The sequence below is a fragment of the Durio zibethinus genome, chromosome 15 (assembly GCF_047325235.1).
Source record: "Durio zibethinus cultivar Kanyao isolate XHJ-2024 chromosome 15, ASM4732523v1, whole genome shotgun sequence".
Lineage (NCBI taxonomy): Eukaryota > Viridiplantae > Streptophyta > Magnoliopsida > Malvales > Malvaceae > Durio > Durio zibethinus.
In genome coordinates, this window is record NC_143176.1 from 20,030,778 (window position 1) to 20,046,599 (window position 15,822).

Sequence of the window (15,822 nt, forward strand, 5' to 3'; positions counted from 1 at the left end):
GTTTGGGAGTCAAGGTGGTTTCATTCTATTTTAGAATCCAATTTCAAATTTGCATTTCATTATCATACAAAGCACATATTGGCTTACATGCATTTATTTGTTATTGTTTGCACTCATTTATATTTCTTTGTCTTTAATTTTTACTTGCTATCTAATAATACCATCGTTTACTTTTTTACACAAAATGTTTTTATTTACTTACTTTTAAAATTGTGATATTATAAAATAAAACAAAAATAACATTTCAAATGGAATAATTTTCGGTACTCTGCCTAGATATTGGAGACTTACCAACAATCATTTCTTGCAATGAGTGTTATTTTCATTTTAAGGAATATCGTATTAAATCTCAAGTGAAAAGAGTTATCTTAAATTTTGCATAGATGTTGGAGAATTTTAAGATAATTCTTTAACTTAAAGATTTTTTCAATATTTCTAAATAAAAGATTTTAGCAAAAAATATTTTTTAAAATGAAAGGAATTAGTATTAAATTTCAAATCAAAATAATTTTATCTAACATCAAAAATAGTGCATGATTAAATGGTACAATTTATTGACACTGTAGGGATGTTAATCCTTCTTCATGTATAATCGACTCCCGAACTCAATTTGATTTTCATAAATCAAAATTTATCTTTTTAATAAATTTTAAACTTATTTTTATTATTTTATTAAAAAAATAAATTTTTAGACGATCAATCACACTTTAAAAAAAATTGATGATAACTTTTTTTTTTATTTATTTTTAAAATCTTTTCGTTTGACGGTTTTTATGACGAGGATTGGCAACGTTGCTTAGTGGGGCTCTAGCTGTTGGGGCTCGTCATCTGGCTAACCTATCAGGACGGATAGGTGAGCCCATAGTACTTGGGTTCTTTGTCTTCCAAGGTAAAAATGTCACTTGAAACAAAATGTGCATAAAAAATTCTCTTTTTCCCATTTTTTAAAATTGGATAAAACAAATTATTGATTCAAATATAAAAACCTATGTTTGCAGCTGCGGTATCTACATTTGCAAGATTCTATCCCAAAATCAAGGCAAGGTATAATTATGGGTTGTTGATATTTATTTTGACAGTCTCTTTGATATCTGTATCGGGTTTTCGACACGATTTAAATATTAGAATTGGCTCACAAGAGATTATCAACCCTCCTCAAAGGTGTGTTATGATATCTTTGTCATAATTTCCATTTTGCTTTTTGGGCTGGTCAAGACCTCCACGACTTAATTGCTTCCAACATGGGAAAACTTGATAGCTTCCTGGAAGGTACATCTCCACTCATTAGAAGCAATTTATTTTTTCCCCTTTAACCCAAACACTAAGAGGAAGAAATCACCAATATCTGGTCTAGAGCGATGAACTCTTAATTTCAACTATCAAGATTTAAGACGATATCAAGTATTAAAAAAAAAAAAAGAAGAAATCTATTTTTATAGGGTTTGGAGATGAATACTTTAAAATGCCAGAGAATGAAGACTCCAAAGAAGACAAATTCTTCTTACAGGTTCTTAATTCCAAAAACAACGAAGACACCTTGGTGGGTGAAAAAGCTTTAGTTCTCTTACCATCCCTCATTTGAAAGATCGGTTTTTCTTGTTTTGGTTTCTGATATTTACTTTGTTGTTGAATTTTTAGGCTAATTTTGCAAGATGAGAACCAGGGCATGGTCGATTTCAATTCCGATATCCATGGAAACAGTACCTGAAGATTGCTCTTACACGCCATTGTGCCTATCGAATTGAACCTCTCAATGGACACCTAAATGCTGAAATTCAAGTATTGTCTAAATCCCCACGTCTCAAATTCTTGAGTTAAATACATTGGTAGCTACTTGGCCATTCTAATTTCTAAGAACCAACAAAAAACTTATAGATTAGAAAAAAGCTAAAAACCAAAATATAGTAAAGTTGGTTACATCATGTGTTGTAATAAGGGTAATAGTAGATTCATCTACTTAGCCAATATATTTTAAGTTATGTTTATTTCACGAAAAATTATTTTTAAAAAATATTTATATTTTTTTAAAAAGTAAATATTTTTTTATTGTTTGAATGAGTTAATAAAAAATATTTTAAATTATTTGTTTTTTAAAAATTTGTTTTTTTAAATAATATTAATATAACTATTAAAATATTAAAAATTAATTATTATTAAAGTATATTAAAATTATTAATATTCAAAAATTAAAATATTGTTAAAATTATTTATTAATATATTATTAATATAATATATTATAATATTATTTATTAATTAATATAACATTATTTAATATAATAAATATAATAATATTTACTAATATAATATTTATTTATTAATATATTAGTTATTAATATATTATTTATTAAATAAAAATATTATTTATTAATATAATAATATTTTGAGTCGAATCAAAATTTTAAAAAACATGTTCAAGGTCTGACTTGAGTAAAATTATATTAAAAAATATTAAAAAATAATTTTATTCATAGATAGTTTTTTTTCTGAAAATATCATTCCCTTTTCAAATATGTAATACAATTTATAAAAAAAAAATTATTTTTTTGATCAATAAGTTATTTTTTATTAATCAGTCAATTTTTTATCAAATAAATATTTAAAAATGCATAAGTTATTTTTTTAAAAGTTATTTTTTACGAAACAAACGAAACCTTAGATTAACTTATCATCTTAGTCTTACTGTTGCAAGCAAAACCAGAAATTCGAAGTAAAATCCAAGAGACATACTAAAAAATGAGCATGGAATCTGGTAAAGCATTGAAGGAACTAGCATTGGCAATCAAAAGATTGGCGAAACCATTTTCTGCGGATATCCATATCGAAAACTCAAAATCTGCTGTTAAGAATCTCAACTCTTTAGTCAAATCAGGGTTATTGGATGATGAGATGGACCTCTTGGAAGTGGTACGAGTGGCCACAGTGGCTTCGTTATTAATCGATGTGATCACCTACACGGAGGAAATAGCCGGATCTGTTCTTAAACTTGCATCCATGGCAAGTTTTGAGGCCGCTGAGCCAACTGTCTCACCAGAAAAACCAGAGACAAGACAACCTGAAATTGTGAATTCATATTCCAATGATGCTAATAGTACTTGAGTTGTTAGTTATAATAGACGCTTTCAGTTTTGTTTTGGGATCTCAATTCTTTATCATTTATTTATATTAGTAATTTATTGTAAATTTAGTTAATTATATCCATGTACAAGGTTTTTTTTTTTTTGCAAAGTTTTTTATGGCACATGTTCTTTTTTTTTTATATATATATATCAGAGACGTAAATAAGTATACAAACATATAAAAAAAAAACCTAAAATTTTGTTTGTGATTATAGGACATTTTATAAGTACTATAATTTAGTTTATAGTCCTTTATTTGATTTTATTGGTTATATTAAGAACTTGAGATTGAATCCTGGATTAATTAATGAGGGGTTTATGTGAAAATTAAGATATCTCAACCAATTAACAAAAAGGAAAAGGTACTTTCGTTTTGTATAGATAATTAAGTTGGGGGATGCAAATTTAGTTCTTAAATTTGGTCAAACAGCAGAAAGTTCTCAAAATTTTCTATAAATTCATAACAATTAATTAGTTGCAGCTTATTGGTGCTGACCTCTCGAAACCCTTTAAATATTTACAGAATAGCTATTGAATTAAAGTACTAAATCCTTGAAAATTTAATCACCAAATTTTCTTTACCACACAAATTAAGTGGCAGTTTGTTTAATACCGGCCATTGCCTCCACTCAAGGGACTTCGGAGATTTTAGGAATGAAACAGAAGGCTAGACGATAAGGAGAAAATAAAAAGGCTTATTTTAATATCTTTAAATTAATTTAGCCTATGCGCTCGATGAAGCTAGGCGATCGAGACACATTCTCTAAATTTTCTGCCTGTCCAAACGTGACCATTGATTCAAGCAACTTGTCAAGTCAATTTCATCACTAAGTAGAAAATCAAGATTTTCATCACTGATTAGAAAAAAAATTATATTCAAATATCATTAGACATGAATTTATTTTAATTTATGTTAAATATATTTAATTATGCGTGAATTTGTTATTGGTTGGTTTGTATATTTAATTGATTAATTTTTTGCCTGTAATACTTGAATGTGATTATAATTTCTCTTGTTTTAATAATTTCGTAAGAAAATTCCAATCAATCATAGTTGACCTTAAACTCACATTAGATAAAGCGGTATCCTGCATATGCTGCTTTAGCAAATAAGAATTGAAGAATAGTAATGAGTAGAACACATGTTCTGATTAATTCATGGAGTGATTTGTCTCATTCTTTTTTGTTTTTTTTATTGTTTTGAGATTGGAAAGTGGAGGCAGGTCGGTAAGTGGGACACTTCGTTGCTGATAACTTGTAACGTAGCCAGGCTGAGCAATAAGCACACAGTAATTGAAAACCATTAACCTTGGGTTATGGTGTTGTATATGGTGTAGTTATGATAAACCTATGTAGCAGTGGAGGAGAAAAAAATTCTTTAAACTTTCGTAAAGCTATTTTAAGGATATATAATAGTTTTTTTAGAAGTAAGTAATTGGTCGATTCAATTTAAAAAAATTAATAACTGATTTAATCGATTTTTATTTAATAAATAATTAAACCGATTAAATATTATTAAATAATCGATTATAATTGAATCGATTTTGATCGATTCAGTTTGATCGGTTCAATTAAATAACCGATTTTTTATTATTTTTTTATTATGAATAATTATTTATCACAAATTTAATTAAATAAAATTCAAACTCAAGTATCATTCAAATTAAATGATTAAAAAATTTAATAATTTCAACAATATTTTAAAAGAAAAAATAAATAAAAAAATTTATCTTAATTTTTTTTACTTTTACTTATTAAAAAATCGATTAATTCGATTATCAATTTTTAAAATAAAAAACTGACCAAATTAATTAATTTAATCGATTTAAAAAATTGATTATAACTAAAATCAAATAAACCAAATCGATTTAACCGAATTCACTAGGTTTCGATCAATCTAATCTGTTCAAACGGACTTTTGCGCATCTTTAAGTTTTTTGAAGTGTCAATGAAATTTTAGAAAAATTATCTCTAAAATATAATGTCTAAAATTGAAGAAGAATTGGATTGCCCTTTAACTTTTTCTTAAATTAACTCGAAACAAGATTAAAAAAAAAAAGGCGAATGACAGAGAATAATTTGATTTTTGAGAGATTTGAATGCAAAATTATATTAAATGAACATTATTGGAAGTGTTTGAATGTAAAATATGTAATAGTAGTTGCTCTTCATAAATATTTTTGAATGCATGAAATTTTTATGTTATTAATAGTTTTAATGGATATATAATTTGGAAAATAAAAAAAAAAAGGATCGAAATTACTAATTTTAATGGCTTTAGCAAAGTACAAAAAAAATAACATTTTAAGCTAAGTTTCCAAATGTGTGGGTCGTAGTTCACACCATAACCACACAAAAAAGAACATGAAGTGGATAACAGAGAAAGCAGACAGACAATATTAGAGGCAAAGAAGTGCAGTTTGAGTTGTTTTCCACTAGGGATACTTTTTTCCCTGCTTCTGCATAAAAGAAAAGAAAGGGAAAATCATTTTTTTTTCTTTTACTTTTTGGTTTGGTATGAAGGGAGGAGAAATTTGCACCATCTTTTCTTTTGATTTCTCAAAGCATATATCACATTCTTTATATAATACATCCTTACACTTATCAATGGTTTTTGTACGTACATTAGCACCTATCCACTTTAGGTTTTGACCTTTTGTACATTGAAAGAAAATATTATAAAATTTTGGACTCTCTCAAGGGTCAAGGACCAACTTTTTAGTACTTTATTTCTATCTTGCTTTCAAAAACAAAACTAAATGAAATTGGGAAGCACTCATTTTAAATTAGGGTTACCACGTCAAGAGAAGATTTTATAAAGTTTTTTTATCATCCCAACTTTTTGTATGTTATTAACATTTTAGAATGCAACTAAGAGTGGCATACCACTGCAAATTGGCAAATAATGATTTTGCTGATAGACATCAAAAGAGAGGTGAATAGAATTCAAAACTTCACTACAACAATTAAGATTTTTAGTAACAATTTTCTTGTAACTTTGAATAGTTTTTTCATAAATATTAAGTTTTTTTTTTGACAAAATTTTCCTATGATATTATTATAATAAATAATTGTGACATTATTATTTAGTTATTAACATAATAGTAATTGTGATAGCTTAAATTTTTTTATAATTAAATCGTCACTATAAATATGTTTTTGTAATATCAAATTATTTGTCATTATAGAATCGTCACTAATAAAGTATATAAATTAACGACAAGTGATTTTTTGTGGAAAGTAATGTATTAGTGATAACATAAAAAGTAGTCACTACTATTAGATATTGTTATCACAAAAAAATAATTTATCACATGATACTTTACTCTTTATTTCAAAAATTTTTGTCACCATTAAACATAAAAATTATATTCTTTCAAGTTCTATTTTTGTTTTCATTGATTTAGCAATATAATGCTTGCTATTACTTATTGCTATTATTGTATCTCGATTTTTATCTATTAATTAAAAAACTTTGTTAAAAAAAAAAAAAACATTTTAGAATGCAAGCTACAAAAAGGTGGAGTCAAGAATTTTTTGCATCGTTTTTCTTCTTTCCCCATGATTGAAAAGTAGAAACCGACCATATCTAAATCAAATAATTAACTCCAATAGTGTTTTTGTTTCACTTTTGTCTCCATTCATTGAATTTGGAAAGAAAAATTTAATGTAAGTGTGAAAAACAGAGAAGGCATTGGGTTAATTAATTACTTGTAAAGCTAAAGCACCAAACACTGCAAAATTAAAGCATCTTCTTAGTTTTATGGCATTTAAATAGATCCGTGAAAAAGAAAAATATCAATGTCTATGCAATATATATATTTCTAAATATATAATCAAGAGATTGGAATAAGAGAAAGATATATATATATATATATGTCTATATATTTATATAAATTAGATTTGATAATTTAAAATATAACTTGTTGACAAAAAAATGATATGAAAAAGATACAAAAATAACATAAGTTAAAATTTTAATAAAAATTATATATACTTTTAATAGGAATAAATAATATATATTTCATATTTTTTGTGTCAATATAAATTATAATATATAATTTTTGTATAAAATATGACATAAATATAAAAATCACTAATATTTTATAAGATATAAATACACGAATTATTATATTTACATAAATAAATGCATATATATTAATTAAGATCGATCTTACATATGAATTCTAAAATCAAATTAATCTTAATCAGCAAGTTACTAATGGGAGCATGTATAATTTAATATTTTATCATTATCTTTGCCATACTCATATATGATCAAGAAGAAATAGAAAAATGCAATGTTAAAAAGTAGAGATGAATACAAGTTAGAGAGTATCATAAGAGGAGTAGAAGCAACTTAGCATCAGTCAATTAATCTAACAAATGAACATTCATTTTCGTTCTAAAAAAGAAGTATTTGAGAATTAGAAGTATACGTATCCAAACATCTTAACAAGTCAAAATATAGGAGTTCTTATTTAAAGGTCCTTTATTCAAACGTTGGGGATGGAAAGTGAGCTTTCTTATATGAGCTAGGATCAAAATTTTGTAATTCAAAGTTCAATATAAGTTTATGTCATGTTACTTGGCCGTCAACTTTGTCCTAAAATTTTTCTATTCTTTAAAATACATATAATTATTGCATAAATTCTAAGATAGAATCTTCGAATTCATGAATAAGTTATTTAATTCTTAAATGAAATATTATAATCAGATCAATGTTTATATGACTTGTCAAAAAATATAAATATTTTAGAAAAATAATTAATGAGATGAATACAATCTTTAAAACCCTAAAAATCCGAAACAACTCGTAATACTTTGCTTGATTTGTTTGAACCCAAATAAGGCAAAATTTTTAGGAAGCAATAACAAAAATTTACTCCTAAACCATTTAAATGCTTTTAACAAGGACTAAATGCTTTGTATCATGTTTGATTTTTAAATAACTCTCATATTATAATCTAAGGTATAGGGAATTTCATATATAGATGAGATCAAATACCTAAAAGTTCATCCATCACAAGGAAAGCTGTACTGGGTAACACACGGAACTTTAATATAGTAAGCAGCTAGTGGGTGGGTGAGTGGTCACTATCTGTGAATACGGCTTGTTTGCGAACTTTGGCCAGCTGGGTAGCTGCTGTGATGCAGAAAATATTCATGGTGAAATGGACCCTGGCCGTACCAAAATGAAAGTCCCTTTTCATTTTCAATGACGTCTCCAGGGCAGCAACAATTGATTGAAGCTTCCTGTTTCCAGTTGCTTTGTTGCTCATAATGACAACCTAGATGCCGAAACCGCGTTTCTTCTCTACTTGTTAGACATTGTACAACCTATAACTTATAAATACATAACTTCAGCTAGAGATACGTCCATCATTGCTACATCTTATTTTCACTTCAACATCTTATCAACTCTCCACATATTTTGATACTATCAAATTTGTTTTGACAATGGAAGCCAATTTAGCTTCTGGAATTCAGAAGACTGAAGTAGAAGAAGGACTTTCAGCGGCCAGGAGGTGGGAGTTGGTTAAGGCTTTGCCAGGGAAATTAAGAACCAGGGTCGATGAATTTCCTGGGAAGATAAAGAAATTAGGACAAGACGACCCGAGAAGAATTGTTCATTCGTTTAAAGTTGGATTAGCCATCACCTTGGTGTCACTATTCTACTATTTTGATCCCCTCTACGTTGGTTTTGGCAGCTCAGCAATTTGGGCTGTTTTGACCGTTGTTGTTGTCTTTGAGTTCTCTGTAGGTAAGTTTTAACACCTCCCTCTAATTTTGCATGTTTCATTCCACCTTTGTCTAATTTACTACTAATATTTATAAATTGGGGGAATTAGATAAAGATGCTAGAAGATTAAACTGTTTTTTTTATTTTTTTATTTTTATAAAAGAAGCCATAGTTTAGGAATGGAAGAATGAGTTATAGGTGCTGAAATTCGGATTCAAAACTTATTGAATATCATTTTTAAAAAATATTATATAAATTAATTTAACTAAATTATTTTTACGTAATTATTTGACAGGAGCAACCCTTGGAAAAGGCTTAAACAGGGGATTAGCAACATTTCTTGCTGGAACTCTGGGATTTGGTGCTCATCACATAGCAAACTTGCCTGGACACAAAACCCAGCCTATACTACTTGGGCTCTTTGTCTTCCTTCTAGGTTAGTAACATGACCAAAAGAAAATGCACTTTAATAGTATACCTTCAAATGCTTAACAACTGAACTAATTATGGAGAAATTTGGGTTGATATACAGCTACATCAGTATCGTTTATACGATTCTTTCCCCGAATGAAGGCCAGATATGATTACGGGCTTGTCATATTCATCTTGACATTTTGCTTGATATCTGTTTCTGGTTATCGTGATGAAGAGGTGCTCGAAATGGCTCATCAAAGAGTATCCACCATACTAATTGGTGGCTTTACAGCTGTTCTTGTCAGCATTTTCATCTGCCCAGTTTGGGCTGGCGATGATCTTCATAATTTGGCTGCCAACAATATTGAAAAGCTTGCAAACTTCTTAGAAAGTACTTCCTTTGATTAATATCCACAATATTCTAAATTTTTATAATAATTTAAAAGAACTTATCCAAAACCCCTAATCTTGCAATGGCACAAGTACATGAAATTTATATATCAGTGGATTGTGCCAAGCACGGTTTATGCTATATCAAATCGGATCATGTCACGGGCTTATCAACCCATTTGAAACCTCTATATGTTATACAAAACTATATAATCAAGTTATAAATTAATGTGATTTTGCAGGTTTCGGGGATGAATACTTCAAAAAATCAGGGAATAAAGAGTCAAAGCAAGCATCATTACAAGGGTATAAAAGCATACTCAATTCGAAACAAATTGAAGAATCTTTGGTGAGTAGGAGAACTAATAAAAAAATTCAAATCTCTCAAAACCCAGAAAAAAGAATAAAAACAAGATGCATGTGATCTTACTTCGGGATTTTATTCTCCACAGGCTAATTTTGCTAGATGGGAACCCAGTCATGGGCGGTTCAGGTTTCGACATCCTTGGAAACAATACCTGAAGATTGGAAGCCTCACTCGGCAATGTGCTTACAGAGTTGAAGCTCTTAATGGCTACCTCAACTCTGATGTTCAGGTATTGCAGTCTACAGCCAGTAACTTCAATCTTCCAAGTTTTTATAATTAAATCCACAGTGCCACACATGGTTCAACTCTAGAATGTTTACTAACAAAATATGCGAACTCTTAAGGATATTACCATGAAAACTCAGTAATTTTTTTCGTACAAATAAGGCGTCGGCCTCAGAATAAAGAAAGAGATTGTAGATGCTGAAATTCAAATCAAGACCCAATGGATTGGGTAATTTTAACAAGAACATTATTCTTTACAGGCTTCACCAGAAACCATTGGAAAATTTCAGGAGGCATGCATCAAAATGAGCTCAGAATCGGGGAAAGCCATGAAGGAATTAGCATTAGGTATCAGAACAATGACTCTACCTTCCTCTGATTGTCGTCACATTGCAAAATCCAAAAATGCCGCAAACAATCTCAAGTCCTCGCTCAAAACAGGGTTGTGTAAAGACATAGATGTACTGGAGATTGTAGGAGTAGCTACCGTAGCTTCACTACTGCTTGATGTTCTTTCTTGCACTGAAAAAATTTCAGAGTCCATTCATGAATTAGCCTCTCTAGCAAATTTCAAGAGCATGGAACCTAATGTAGCAGATGGGAAGCCAAATTTAAATCAGCAGGGACAAGTGCAGCCAAGTTCTGATGGCATTGATCAACCCCATCATCATCATTTTATTATAATTGAGTAGCCAAACTCTGAGAAAAACAAATTCGTGAATAGATTAGGAATTTTTGTGATTGTCAATGTTATTATTTAGTACTATTATTGAATATTGATTGGATTTTTTTTAAATTTTTTTTCAGAATTTGTGTACTAAAAAAGTGAATAACAAAAAACAGATAATAATTGGCCAAAAGTAAGCAAATTAAAATGAATACTAATTCAAAAATATATGTTGATGTAAAATCACGGTTTTAAAGTAAGTGGTGATGAGTTTTATATGTATAAAAAGTTAATTCTCCTAAAACTAGAGTTTAATTCGTAGTACTTACAAAAAAATTATTCTTTTATTTTACCTTCACCAATTCTGATTAGGCATTGGGCCTCCTTTGTATTGAAAGTAAAACTAGGTGACTCAAAACAAATTTGTTAGCATAAACTTTTCTTTTTTTTTTTTTTAATGATCAGAAGAGAATACATTGAAAATTTATTGCTAATGAGAACAAGACTATATAATAGATATCCAACAAGCCCGGCATTCCCCAATGATTTAAGCAACTTATTAAAAAGTGCAGTTTGAAGGGGGAAATAGAAAATTCGTTTGCTCAAAAAGGGCACGTGTAGAGACAAATATATATTATCAGGTTTGGAAGTAAGTATATAGCATTTCTGAGTTCTCCCATGCTAAAGTCAACAGGTTTTTTTAATTTATCTTTACAACCTGAAACCTCAAGTCCCGCTAGTTTAGGAATGAATAATTATAAATGATTTTGTAATGACTAAACTATTATGCCATTTTTTGTTGGACTTTTATGAAGCCCAGAACCAATTGGACTTTGGTCGAGTTAAAACCAACGTCCTAGGAACCTTAAATGCACGAAAGAGATAAAAGCAAGAGAAACCAAGCAAGTGAACTGAACTCCTGTTCTGTTGACTCTCCCAAGTTTCAGAATGTCTGCTCCTGATCAACCTTTTCCAACATCCTCAACAGGTTGCATCAATGTCTTTTGGCACGAGGGAATGCTAAGCCATGACACAGGCTGTGGCGTATTTGACACTGGGATGGACCCTGGTTTCCTGGAGGTGTTAGAAAAACACCCAGAGAATTCAGATAGGGTCAGAAACATGGTCTCAATCCTAAAGAGAGGACCCATCTCTCCTTACGTCTCTTGGCACCCTGGAAGACCTGCTAATGTACCTGAGCTTCTCTCTTTCCATTCGCAAGGTAACCTTTCTTTCTTTCCAAATACTGTTTACTTTTTCTACAATTGCCTTGGAATGGAACAAGATGTAAAATTTTTAAGGATAGGATAGAAATCTTTGGAGAAAGGTTTCATCTTTTGCAGTTTTTTTGTGATTTAAGTAGTTGTGATTGATGAAATTAGTGTGATAATGTTATAAATATTTTAATTTGATATTTTCCCAGGATATGTTAATACGCTAGTTGAAGTTGACAGAAATGGGGGTAAGGAAATTTGTGGTGGAACCTTCTTGAATCCTGGTTCATTCGATGCTGCACTTCTAGCTGCTGGTACTGCGCTGTCAGCTATGAAACATATACTTGATGGCCATGGGAAACTTGCTTATGCATTGGTGAGGCCTCCAGGTCACCATGCTCAACCTACTCAAGCAGATGGGTATTGCTTTTTTAACAATGCTGGGCTTGCCGTTCAATTGGCTTTAGATTCAGGGTGTAGAAAGATTTCGGTCATAGATATTGATGTTCATTATGGCAATGGGACTGCAGAGGGGTTCTATCGGTCTGATAAAGTTCTTACAATTTCCCTTCATATGAATCATGGTTCTTGGGGTCCTTCTCATCCGCAAAATGGAACGGTGGATGAGCTTGGTGAAGGGGAAGGTTTTGGGTATAATTTAAATATACCTTTGCCAAATGGAACCGGCGACAAGGGATATAAACATGCAATGATGGAGTTGGTTGTCCCAGCTGTTCAGAAGTTTGAGCCAGATATGATGGTGCTAGTGATTGGTCAAGACTCAAGTGCTGTAAGTTAATTCTTTTGTTCCTAATCTGATTTTATGAATTCATTGACTTGTTTGTATGGAGGTGCCATGTTACCCTACTGCAAATTGAAATTACCTTAAGAGTGTAGATGTATGAGACTGAAACATATTAGGGGCCTTCTGAGGGTTAAAAATCGTGCGTTAAATTTTGAAGCCACTAGAGGCATTAAAAATTACAAGAGATTATTAGCATTTCTCCTCTATCTGTTCCTACCCCCTTCACCCACGGACTACACATGCAACCTTTCCTTTGCCAATATGAAGCAGAATGTTGTGAGCTGGAATTTTCTGAAACGCTTTAAAGCATTCTCACCTGGTTAAAGGCTTTATGGACATGTGCACATTTCAATGTTTTGAAATGTTGAGGTTCACATGTGAGTGTGATATCCCACATCACTAAAAAGTGGGATGTAAAGGTGGCATTTAAATATGATGGTCATTAATTTAAACTTTTGGATTCAAGTGATGTCCAACATGCATGTACGGACTCCTTTGGTGTGCTCCCATGGACTCAAGGTTTGGCTTATCTCCCCACATGAAATATTCACAGTCCAAAGCAGAACATCTGTTAGGTGTTCAGATTTAAACATAAATATAGGAAGAGATGAACCCATTGTAAAACAAGGTTCATGGTTCAATAGAGTGAAGAATAGCTTTCAAGAATGTGTTTATCATGACTCTCATCATTATGAAGCGGGGAAAATCTCTTCTCAATTTGGAAGCTGCTTTCATATCTCCTTTTACATTTTATTTATTGTCTAAGTTTGTTGGTTGTTGTGATCAAGCAGACATGAAACTAGACAACACCGGAAATCCCTAAAGTAGAAGTTGTTTATCCCCTAATAAACAGAAAATCATTCTGGTATTTTGTCTTAATAAATGATGTTTGCATAAATAATTGTGTAGTTTGATCCAAATGGAAGGCAATGCTTGACAATGGATGGTTATCGAGAGATTGGGAAGATAGTTCGTAGCTTGGCAGATAAGCATAGTGGTGGGCGCCTTCTTGTTGTCCAAGAAGGTGGATACCATGTCACATACTCTGCTTATTGTGTTCATGCAACACTAGAAGGTTTGCTTAATCTTCCACTTCCTTTGTTGTCTGATCCTATTGCGTATTACCCTGAGGATGAGGCTTTTGCTGTTAAAGTTATTGAAGAAATTAAGCGGTACCAAAGGAATACTGTACCAATATTAAAGGAAGATTGATTCAGAATTTCACCGTATTTTGGCAGCTGATTTCAGGTTTGAAACTTTTAATCTTTGAGTAAACTGGAGTTTACAACTTTGCTTTTATCTTTAGCATGGGTATAGTTACATCTGCTAGTGTACAAATAAATGGCTATTTACATAAATAGAATGACATCTTTCTCTAGTAAGGACCATTGAGCATGTTGTTTTGCAATCATTTATTTATATTCATTGAACTCGTACAAGTTCTCAGCAGAGATCAATCATTTTAAGTAGGTCTGATAATTTTAAACACAATACAATATGAAAAAGAAATGAAAGCCATACTATTTAAAATTTTAATAAAAACTGTATATTTAGAAACCACTGACACCATCCCTTGCACTTATATTACCATTGAGAGAGAAAGCACTTTTAAATGTAGATTTAGAAAGTCATTTGCCAGTATCCAACACCAAGCTTCAATGTGTAAATTCTGCATAAAAGCATAGCTTCCTCGGCAATTGAAATGCCATCTCAGGCCAAGCTGGCAACCAACACAAAAAGGATAATTCAGAAAGCTACATTCAAGCTCGTCCCGCAAATCTTCTCTCTACCCTTTCAGCCACCTCCACTTTCCCATGAATCCTACAAGCTGCCAACAAAGCATTCCACAAAGCCTCATCCGTCTCCAACTCCATCCTCATCACCAACTCCTCAGCTTCCTCCACCAATCCCGCCTTCCCCAACATATCCACCATACATGTATAATGCTCCAATCCAGGCTTCACTCCAAACCTCTCTTCCATCGTCTCAAAAACCTCCTTCCCTTTTTCCACCATCCCCTCACGACTACATGTTGTCAAAACCGTAGTCAACGTCACCCCATCAACCTCCATTCCCATCCCCACCATTTTTTCAAACAAAACAAACACTTTAAACGCCATTCCAACCTTCTCATACCCTGTCATCAATGCAGACCACGATACATAACTTCTCACAGGCATTTCATCAAACACTTTCCTCGCACACTCCAATTCACCACATTTCCCATACATACTAATCAAAGAATTGTTATTCGACAAATCCGACGAATACCCATTAACCAAAACAGCTCCATGGAGCTGTCTTCCCAGCGTTACATGAGATAACTGACCGCAAGACTTGAGAACGGGAGGCAAGGTCGAAATGTCAAAGGGCTTTTGGGCAATGATCATATGGTGAAAGATGGAGAGGGATTCAGAGAGCTGGTTAAGAGAAGAGTAGGCTCTGATGAGGGAGTTGTAAAGGAAAGTGGGTTGGCGAGAAGCGAAAGAGAAGAGAATATGGGCTTCGCGCATTTGGGAACATGAGGCGTAGGCAGAAAGAAGTTTGGTTCTGATGAAGGAGTGGCTTGAAATGTCAAGGAGAATGGTTTTTGCATGGATTTGTTTGAGTTTTTGGAAGGATTTAGTCGAGGAGCATTCATCTAGGAGGGATGCGAAGAAGGGTATGGTTCTTGGACGAGCATGCATTAGCTGAAGAGATCAGAGTGAATGAGGACAAAAGTGTACTGAGGGGCTGGTCACAGTCACAATTCATACCCCGAGTTCCCCAACGATAGAAATTGGGACCGTAGGTTCAATATTTGAATAATTTCGGAAATACTATAGTGACACCATGCGCTAATTTAATAAGTGATTAGATATTATTTTTTTTTAATATATTA

At 31.4% G+C, this 15,822-nt stretch overlaps 3 protein-coding genes and 1 long non-coding RNA gene across 4 annotated transcripts; 3 read left to right on the forward strand and 1 right to left on the reverse strand.

Annotated features, from left to right (window-relative positions):
- The first annotated feature begins 434 nt into the window (after window positions 1-434).
- Window positions 435-2,065, forward strand: LOC149514752 (uncharacterized). Its single transcript, XR_016328276.1, has 3 exons — window positions 435-889; window positions 999-1,540; window positions 1,639-2,065. It is a non-coding gene; the product is annotated as an uncharacterized LOC149514752 (long non-coding RNA).
- A 6,271-nt stretch (window positions 2,066-8,336) lies between these two features.
- LOC111301248 (aluminum-activated malate transporter 2-like) lies at window positions 8,337-11,051 on the forward strand. The gene is made up of 6 exons (XM_022896784.2): window positions 8,337-8,880; window positions 9,155-9,295; window positions 9,392-9,664; window positions 9,906-10,012; window positions 10,116-10,259; window positions 10,516-11,051. The coding sequence occupies exons 1-6, from the start codon at window positions 8,577-8,579 to the stop codon at window positions 10,945-10,947; spliced, it is 1,401 nt and encodes a 466-aa protein (XP_022752519.2). The 5' UTR covers window positions 8,337-8,576; the 3' UTR covers window positions 10,948-11,051.
- Window positions 11,052-11,788: 737 nt separating this feature from the next.
- HDA08 (histone deacetylase 8) lies at window positions 11,789-14,323 on the forward strand. Its single transcript, XM_022896785.2, has 3 exons — window positions 11,789-12,144; window positions 12,346-12,926; window positions 13,851-14,323. The coding sequence occupies exons 1-3, from the start codon at window positions 11,871-11,873 to the stop codon at window positions 14,151-14,153; spliced, it is 1,158 nt and encodes a 385-aa protein (XP_022752520.2). The 5' UTR covers window positions 11,789-11,870; the 3' UTR covers window positions 14,154-14,323.
- Window positions 14,324-14,338: 15 nt separating this feature from the next.
- On the reverse strand, window positions 14,339-15,776 carry LOC111301250 (pentatricopeptide repeat-containing protein CRR2, chloroplastic-like). Its single transcript, XM_022896786.2, has one exon. It carries the CDS (start codon window positions 15,626-15,628, stop codon window positions 14,702-14,704), a length of 927 nt encoding a protein of 308 aa, XP_022752521.2. The 5' UTR covers window positions 15,629-15,776; the 3' UTR covers window positions 14,339-14,701.
- Between the last annotated feature and the right edge of the window lie 46 nt (window positions 15,777-15,822).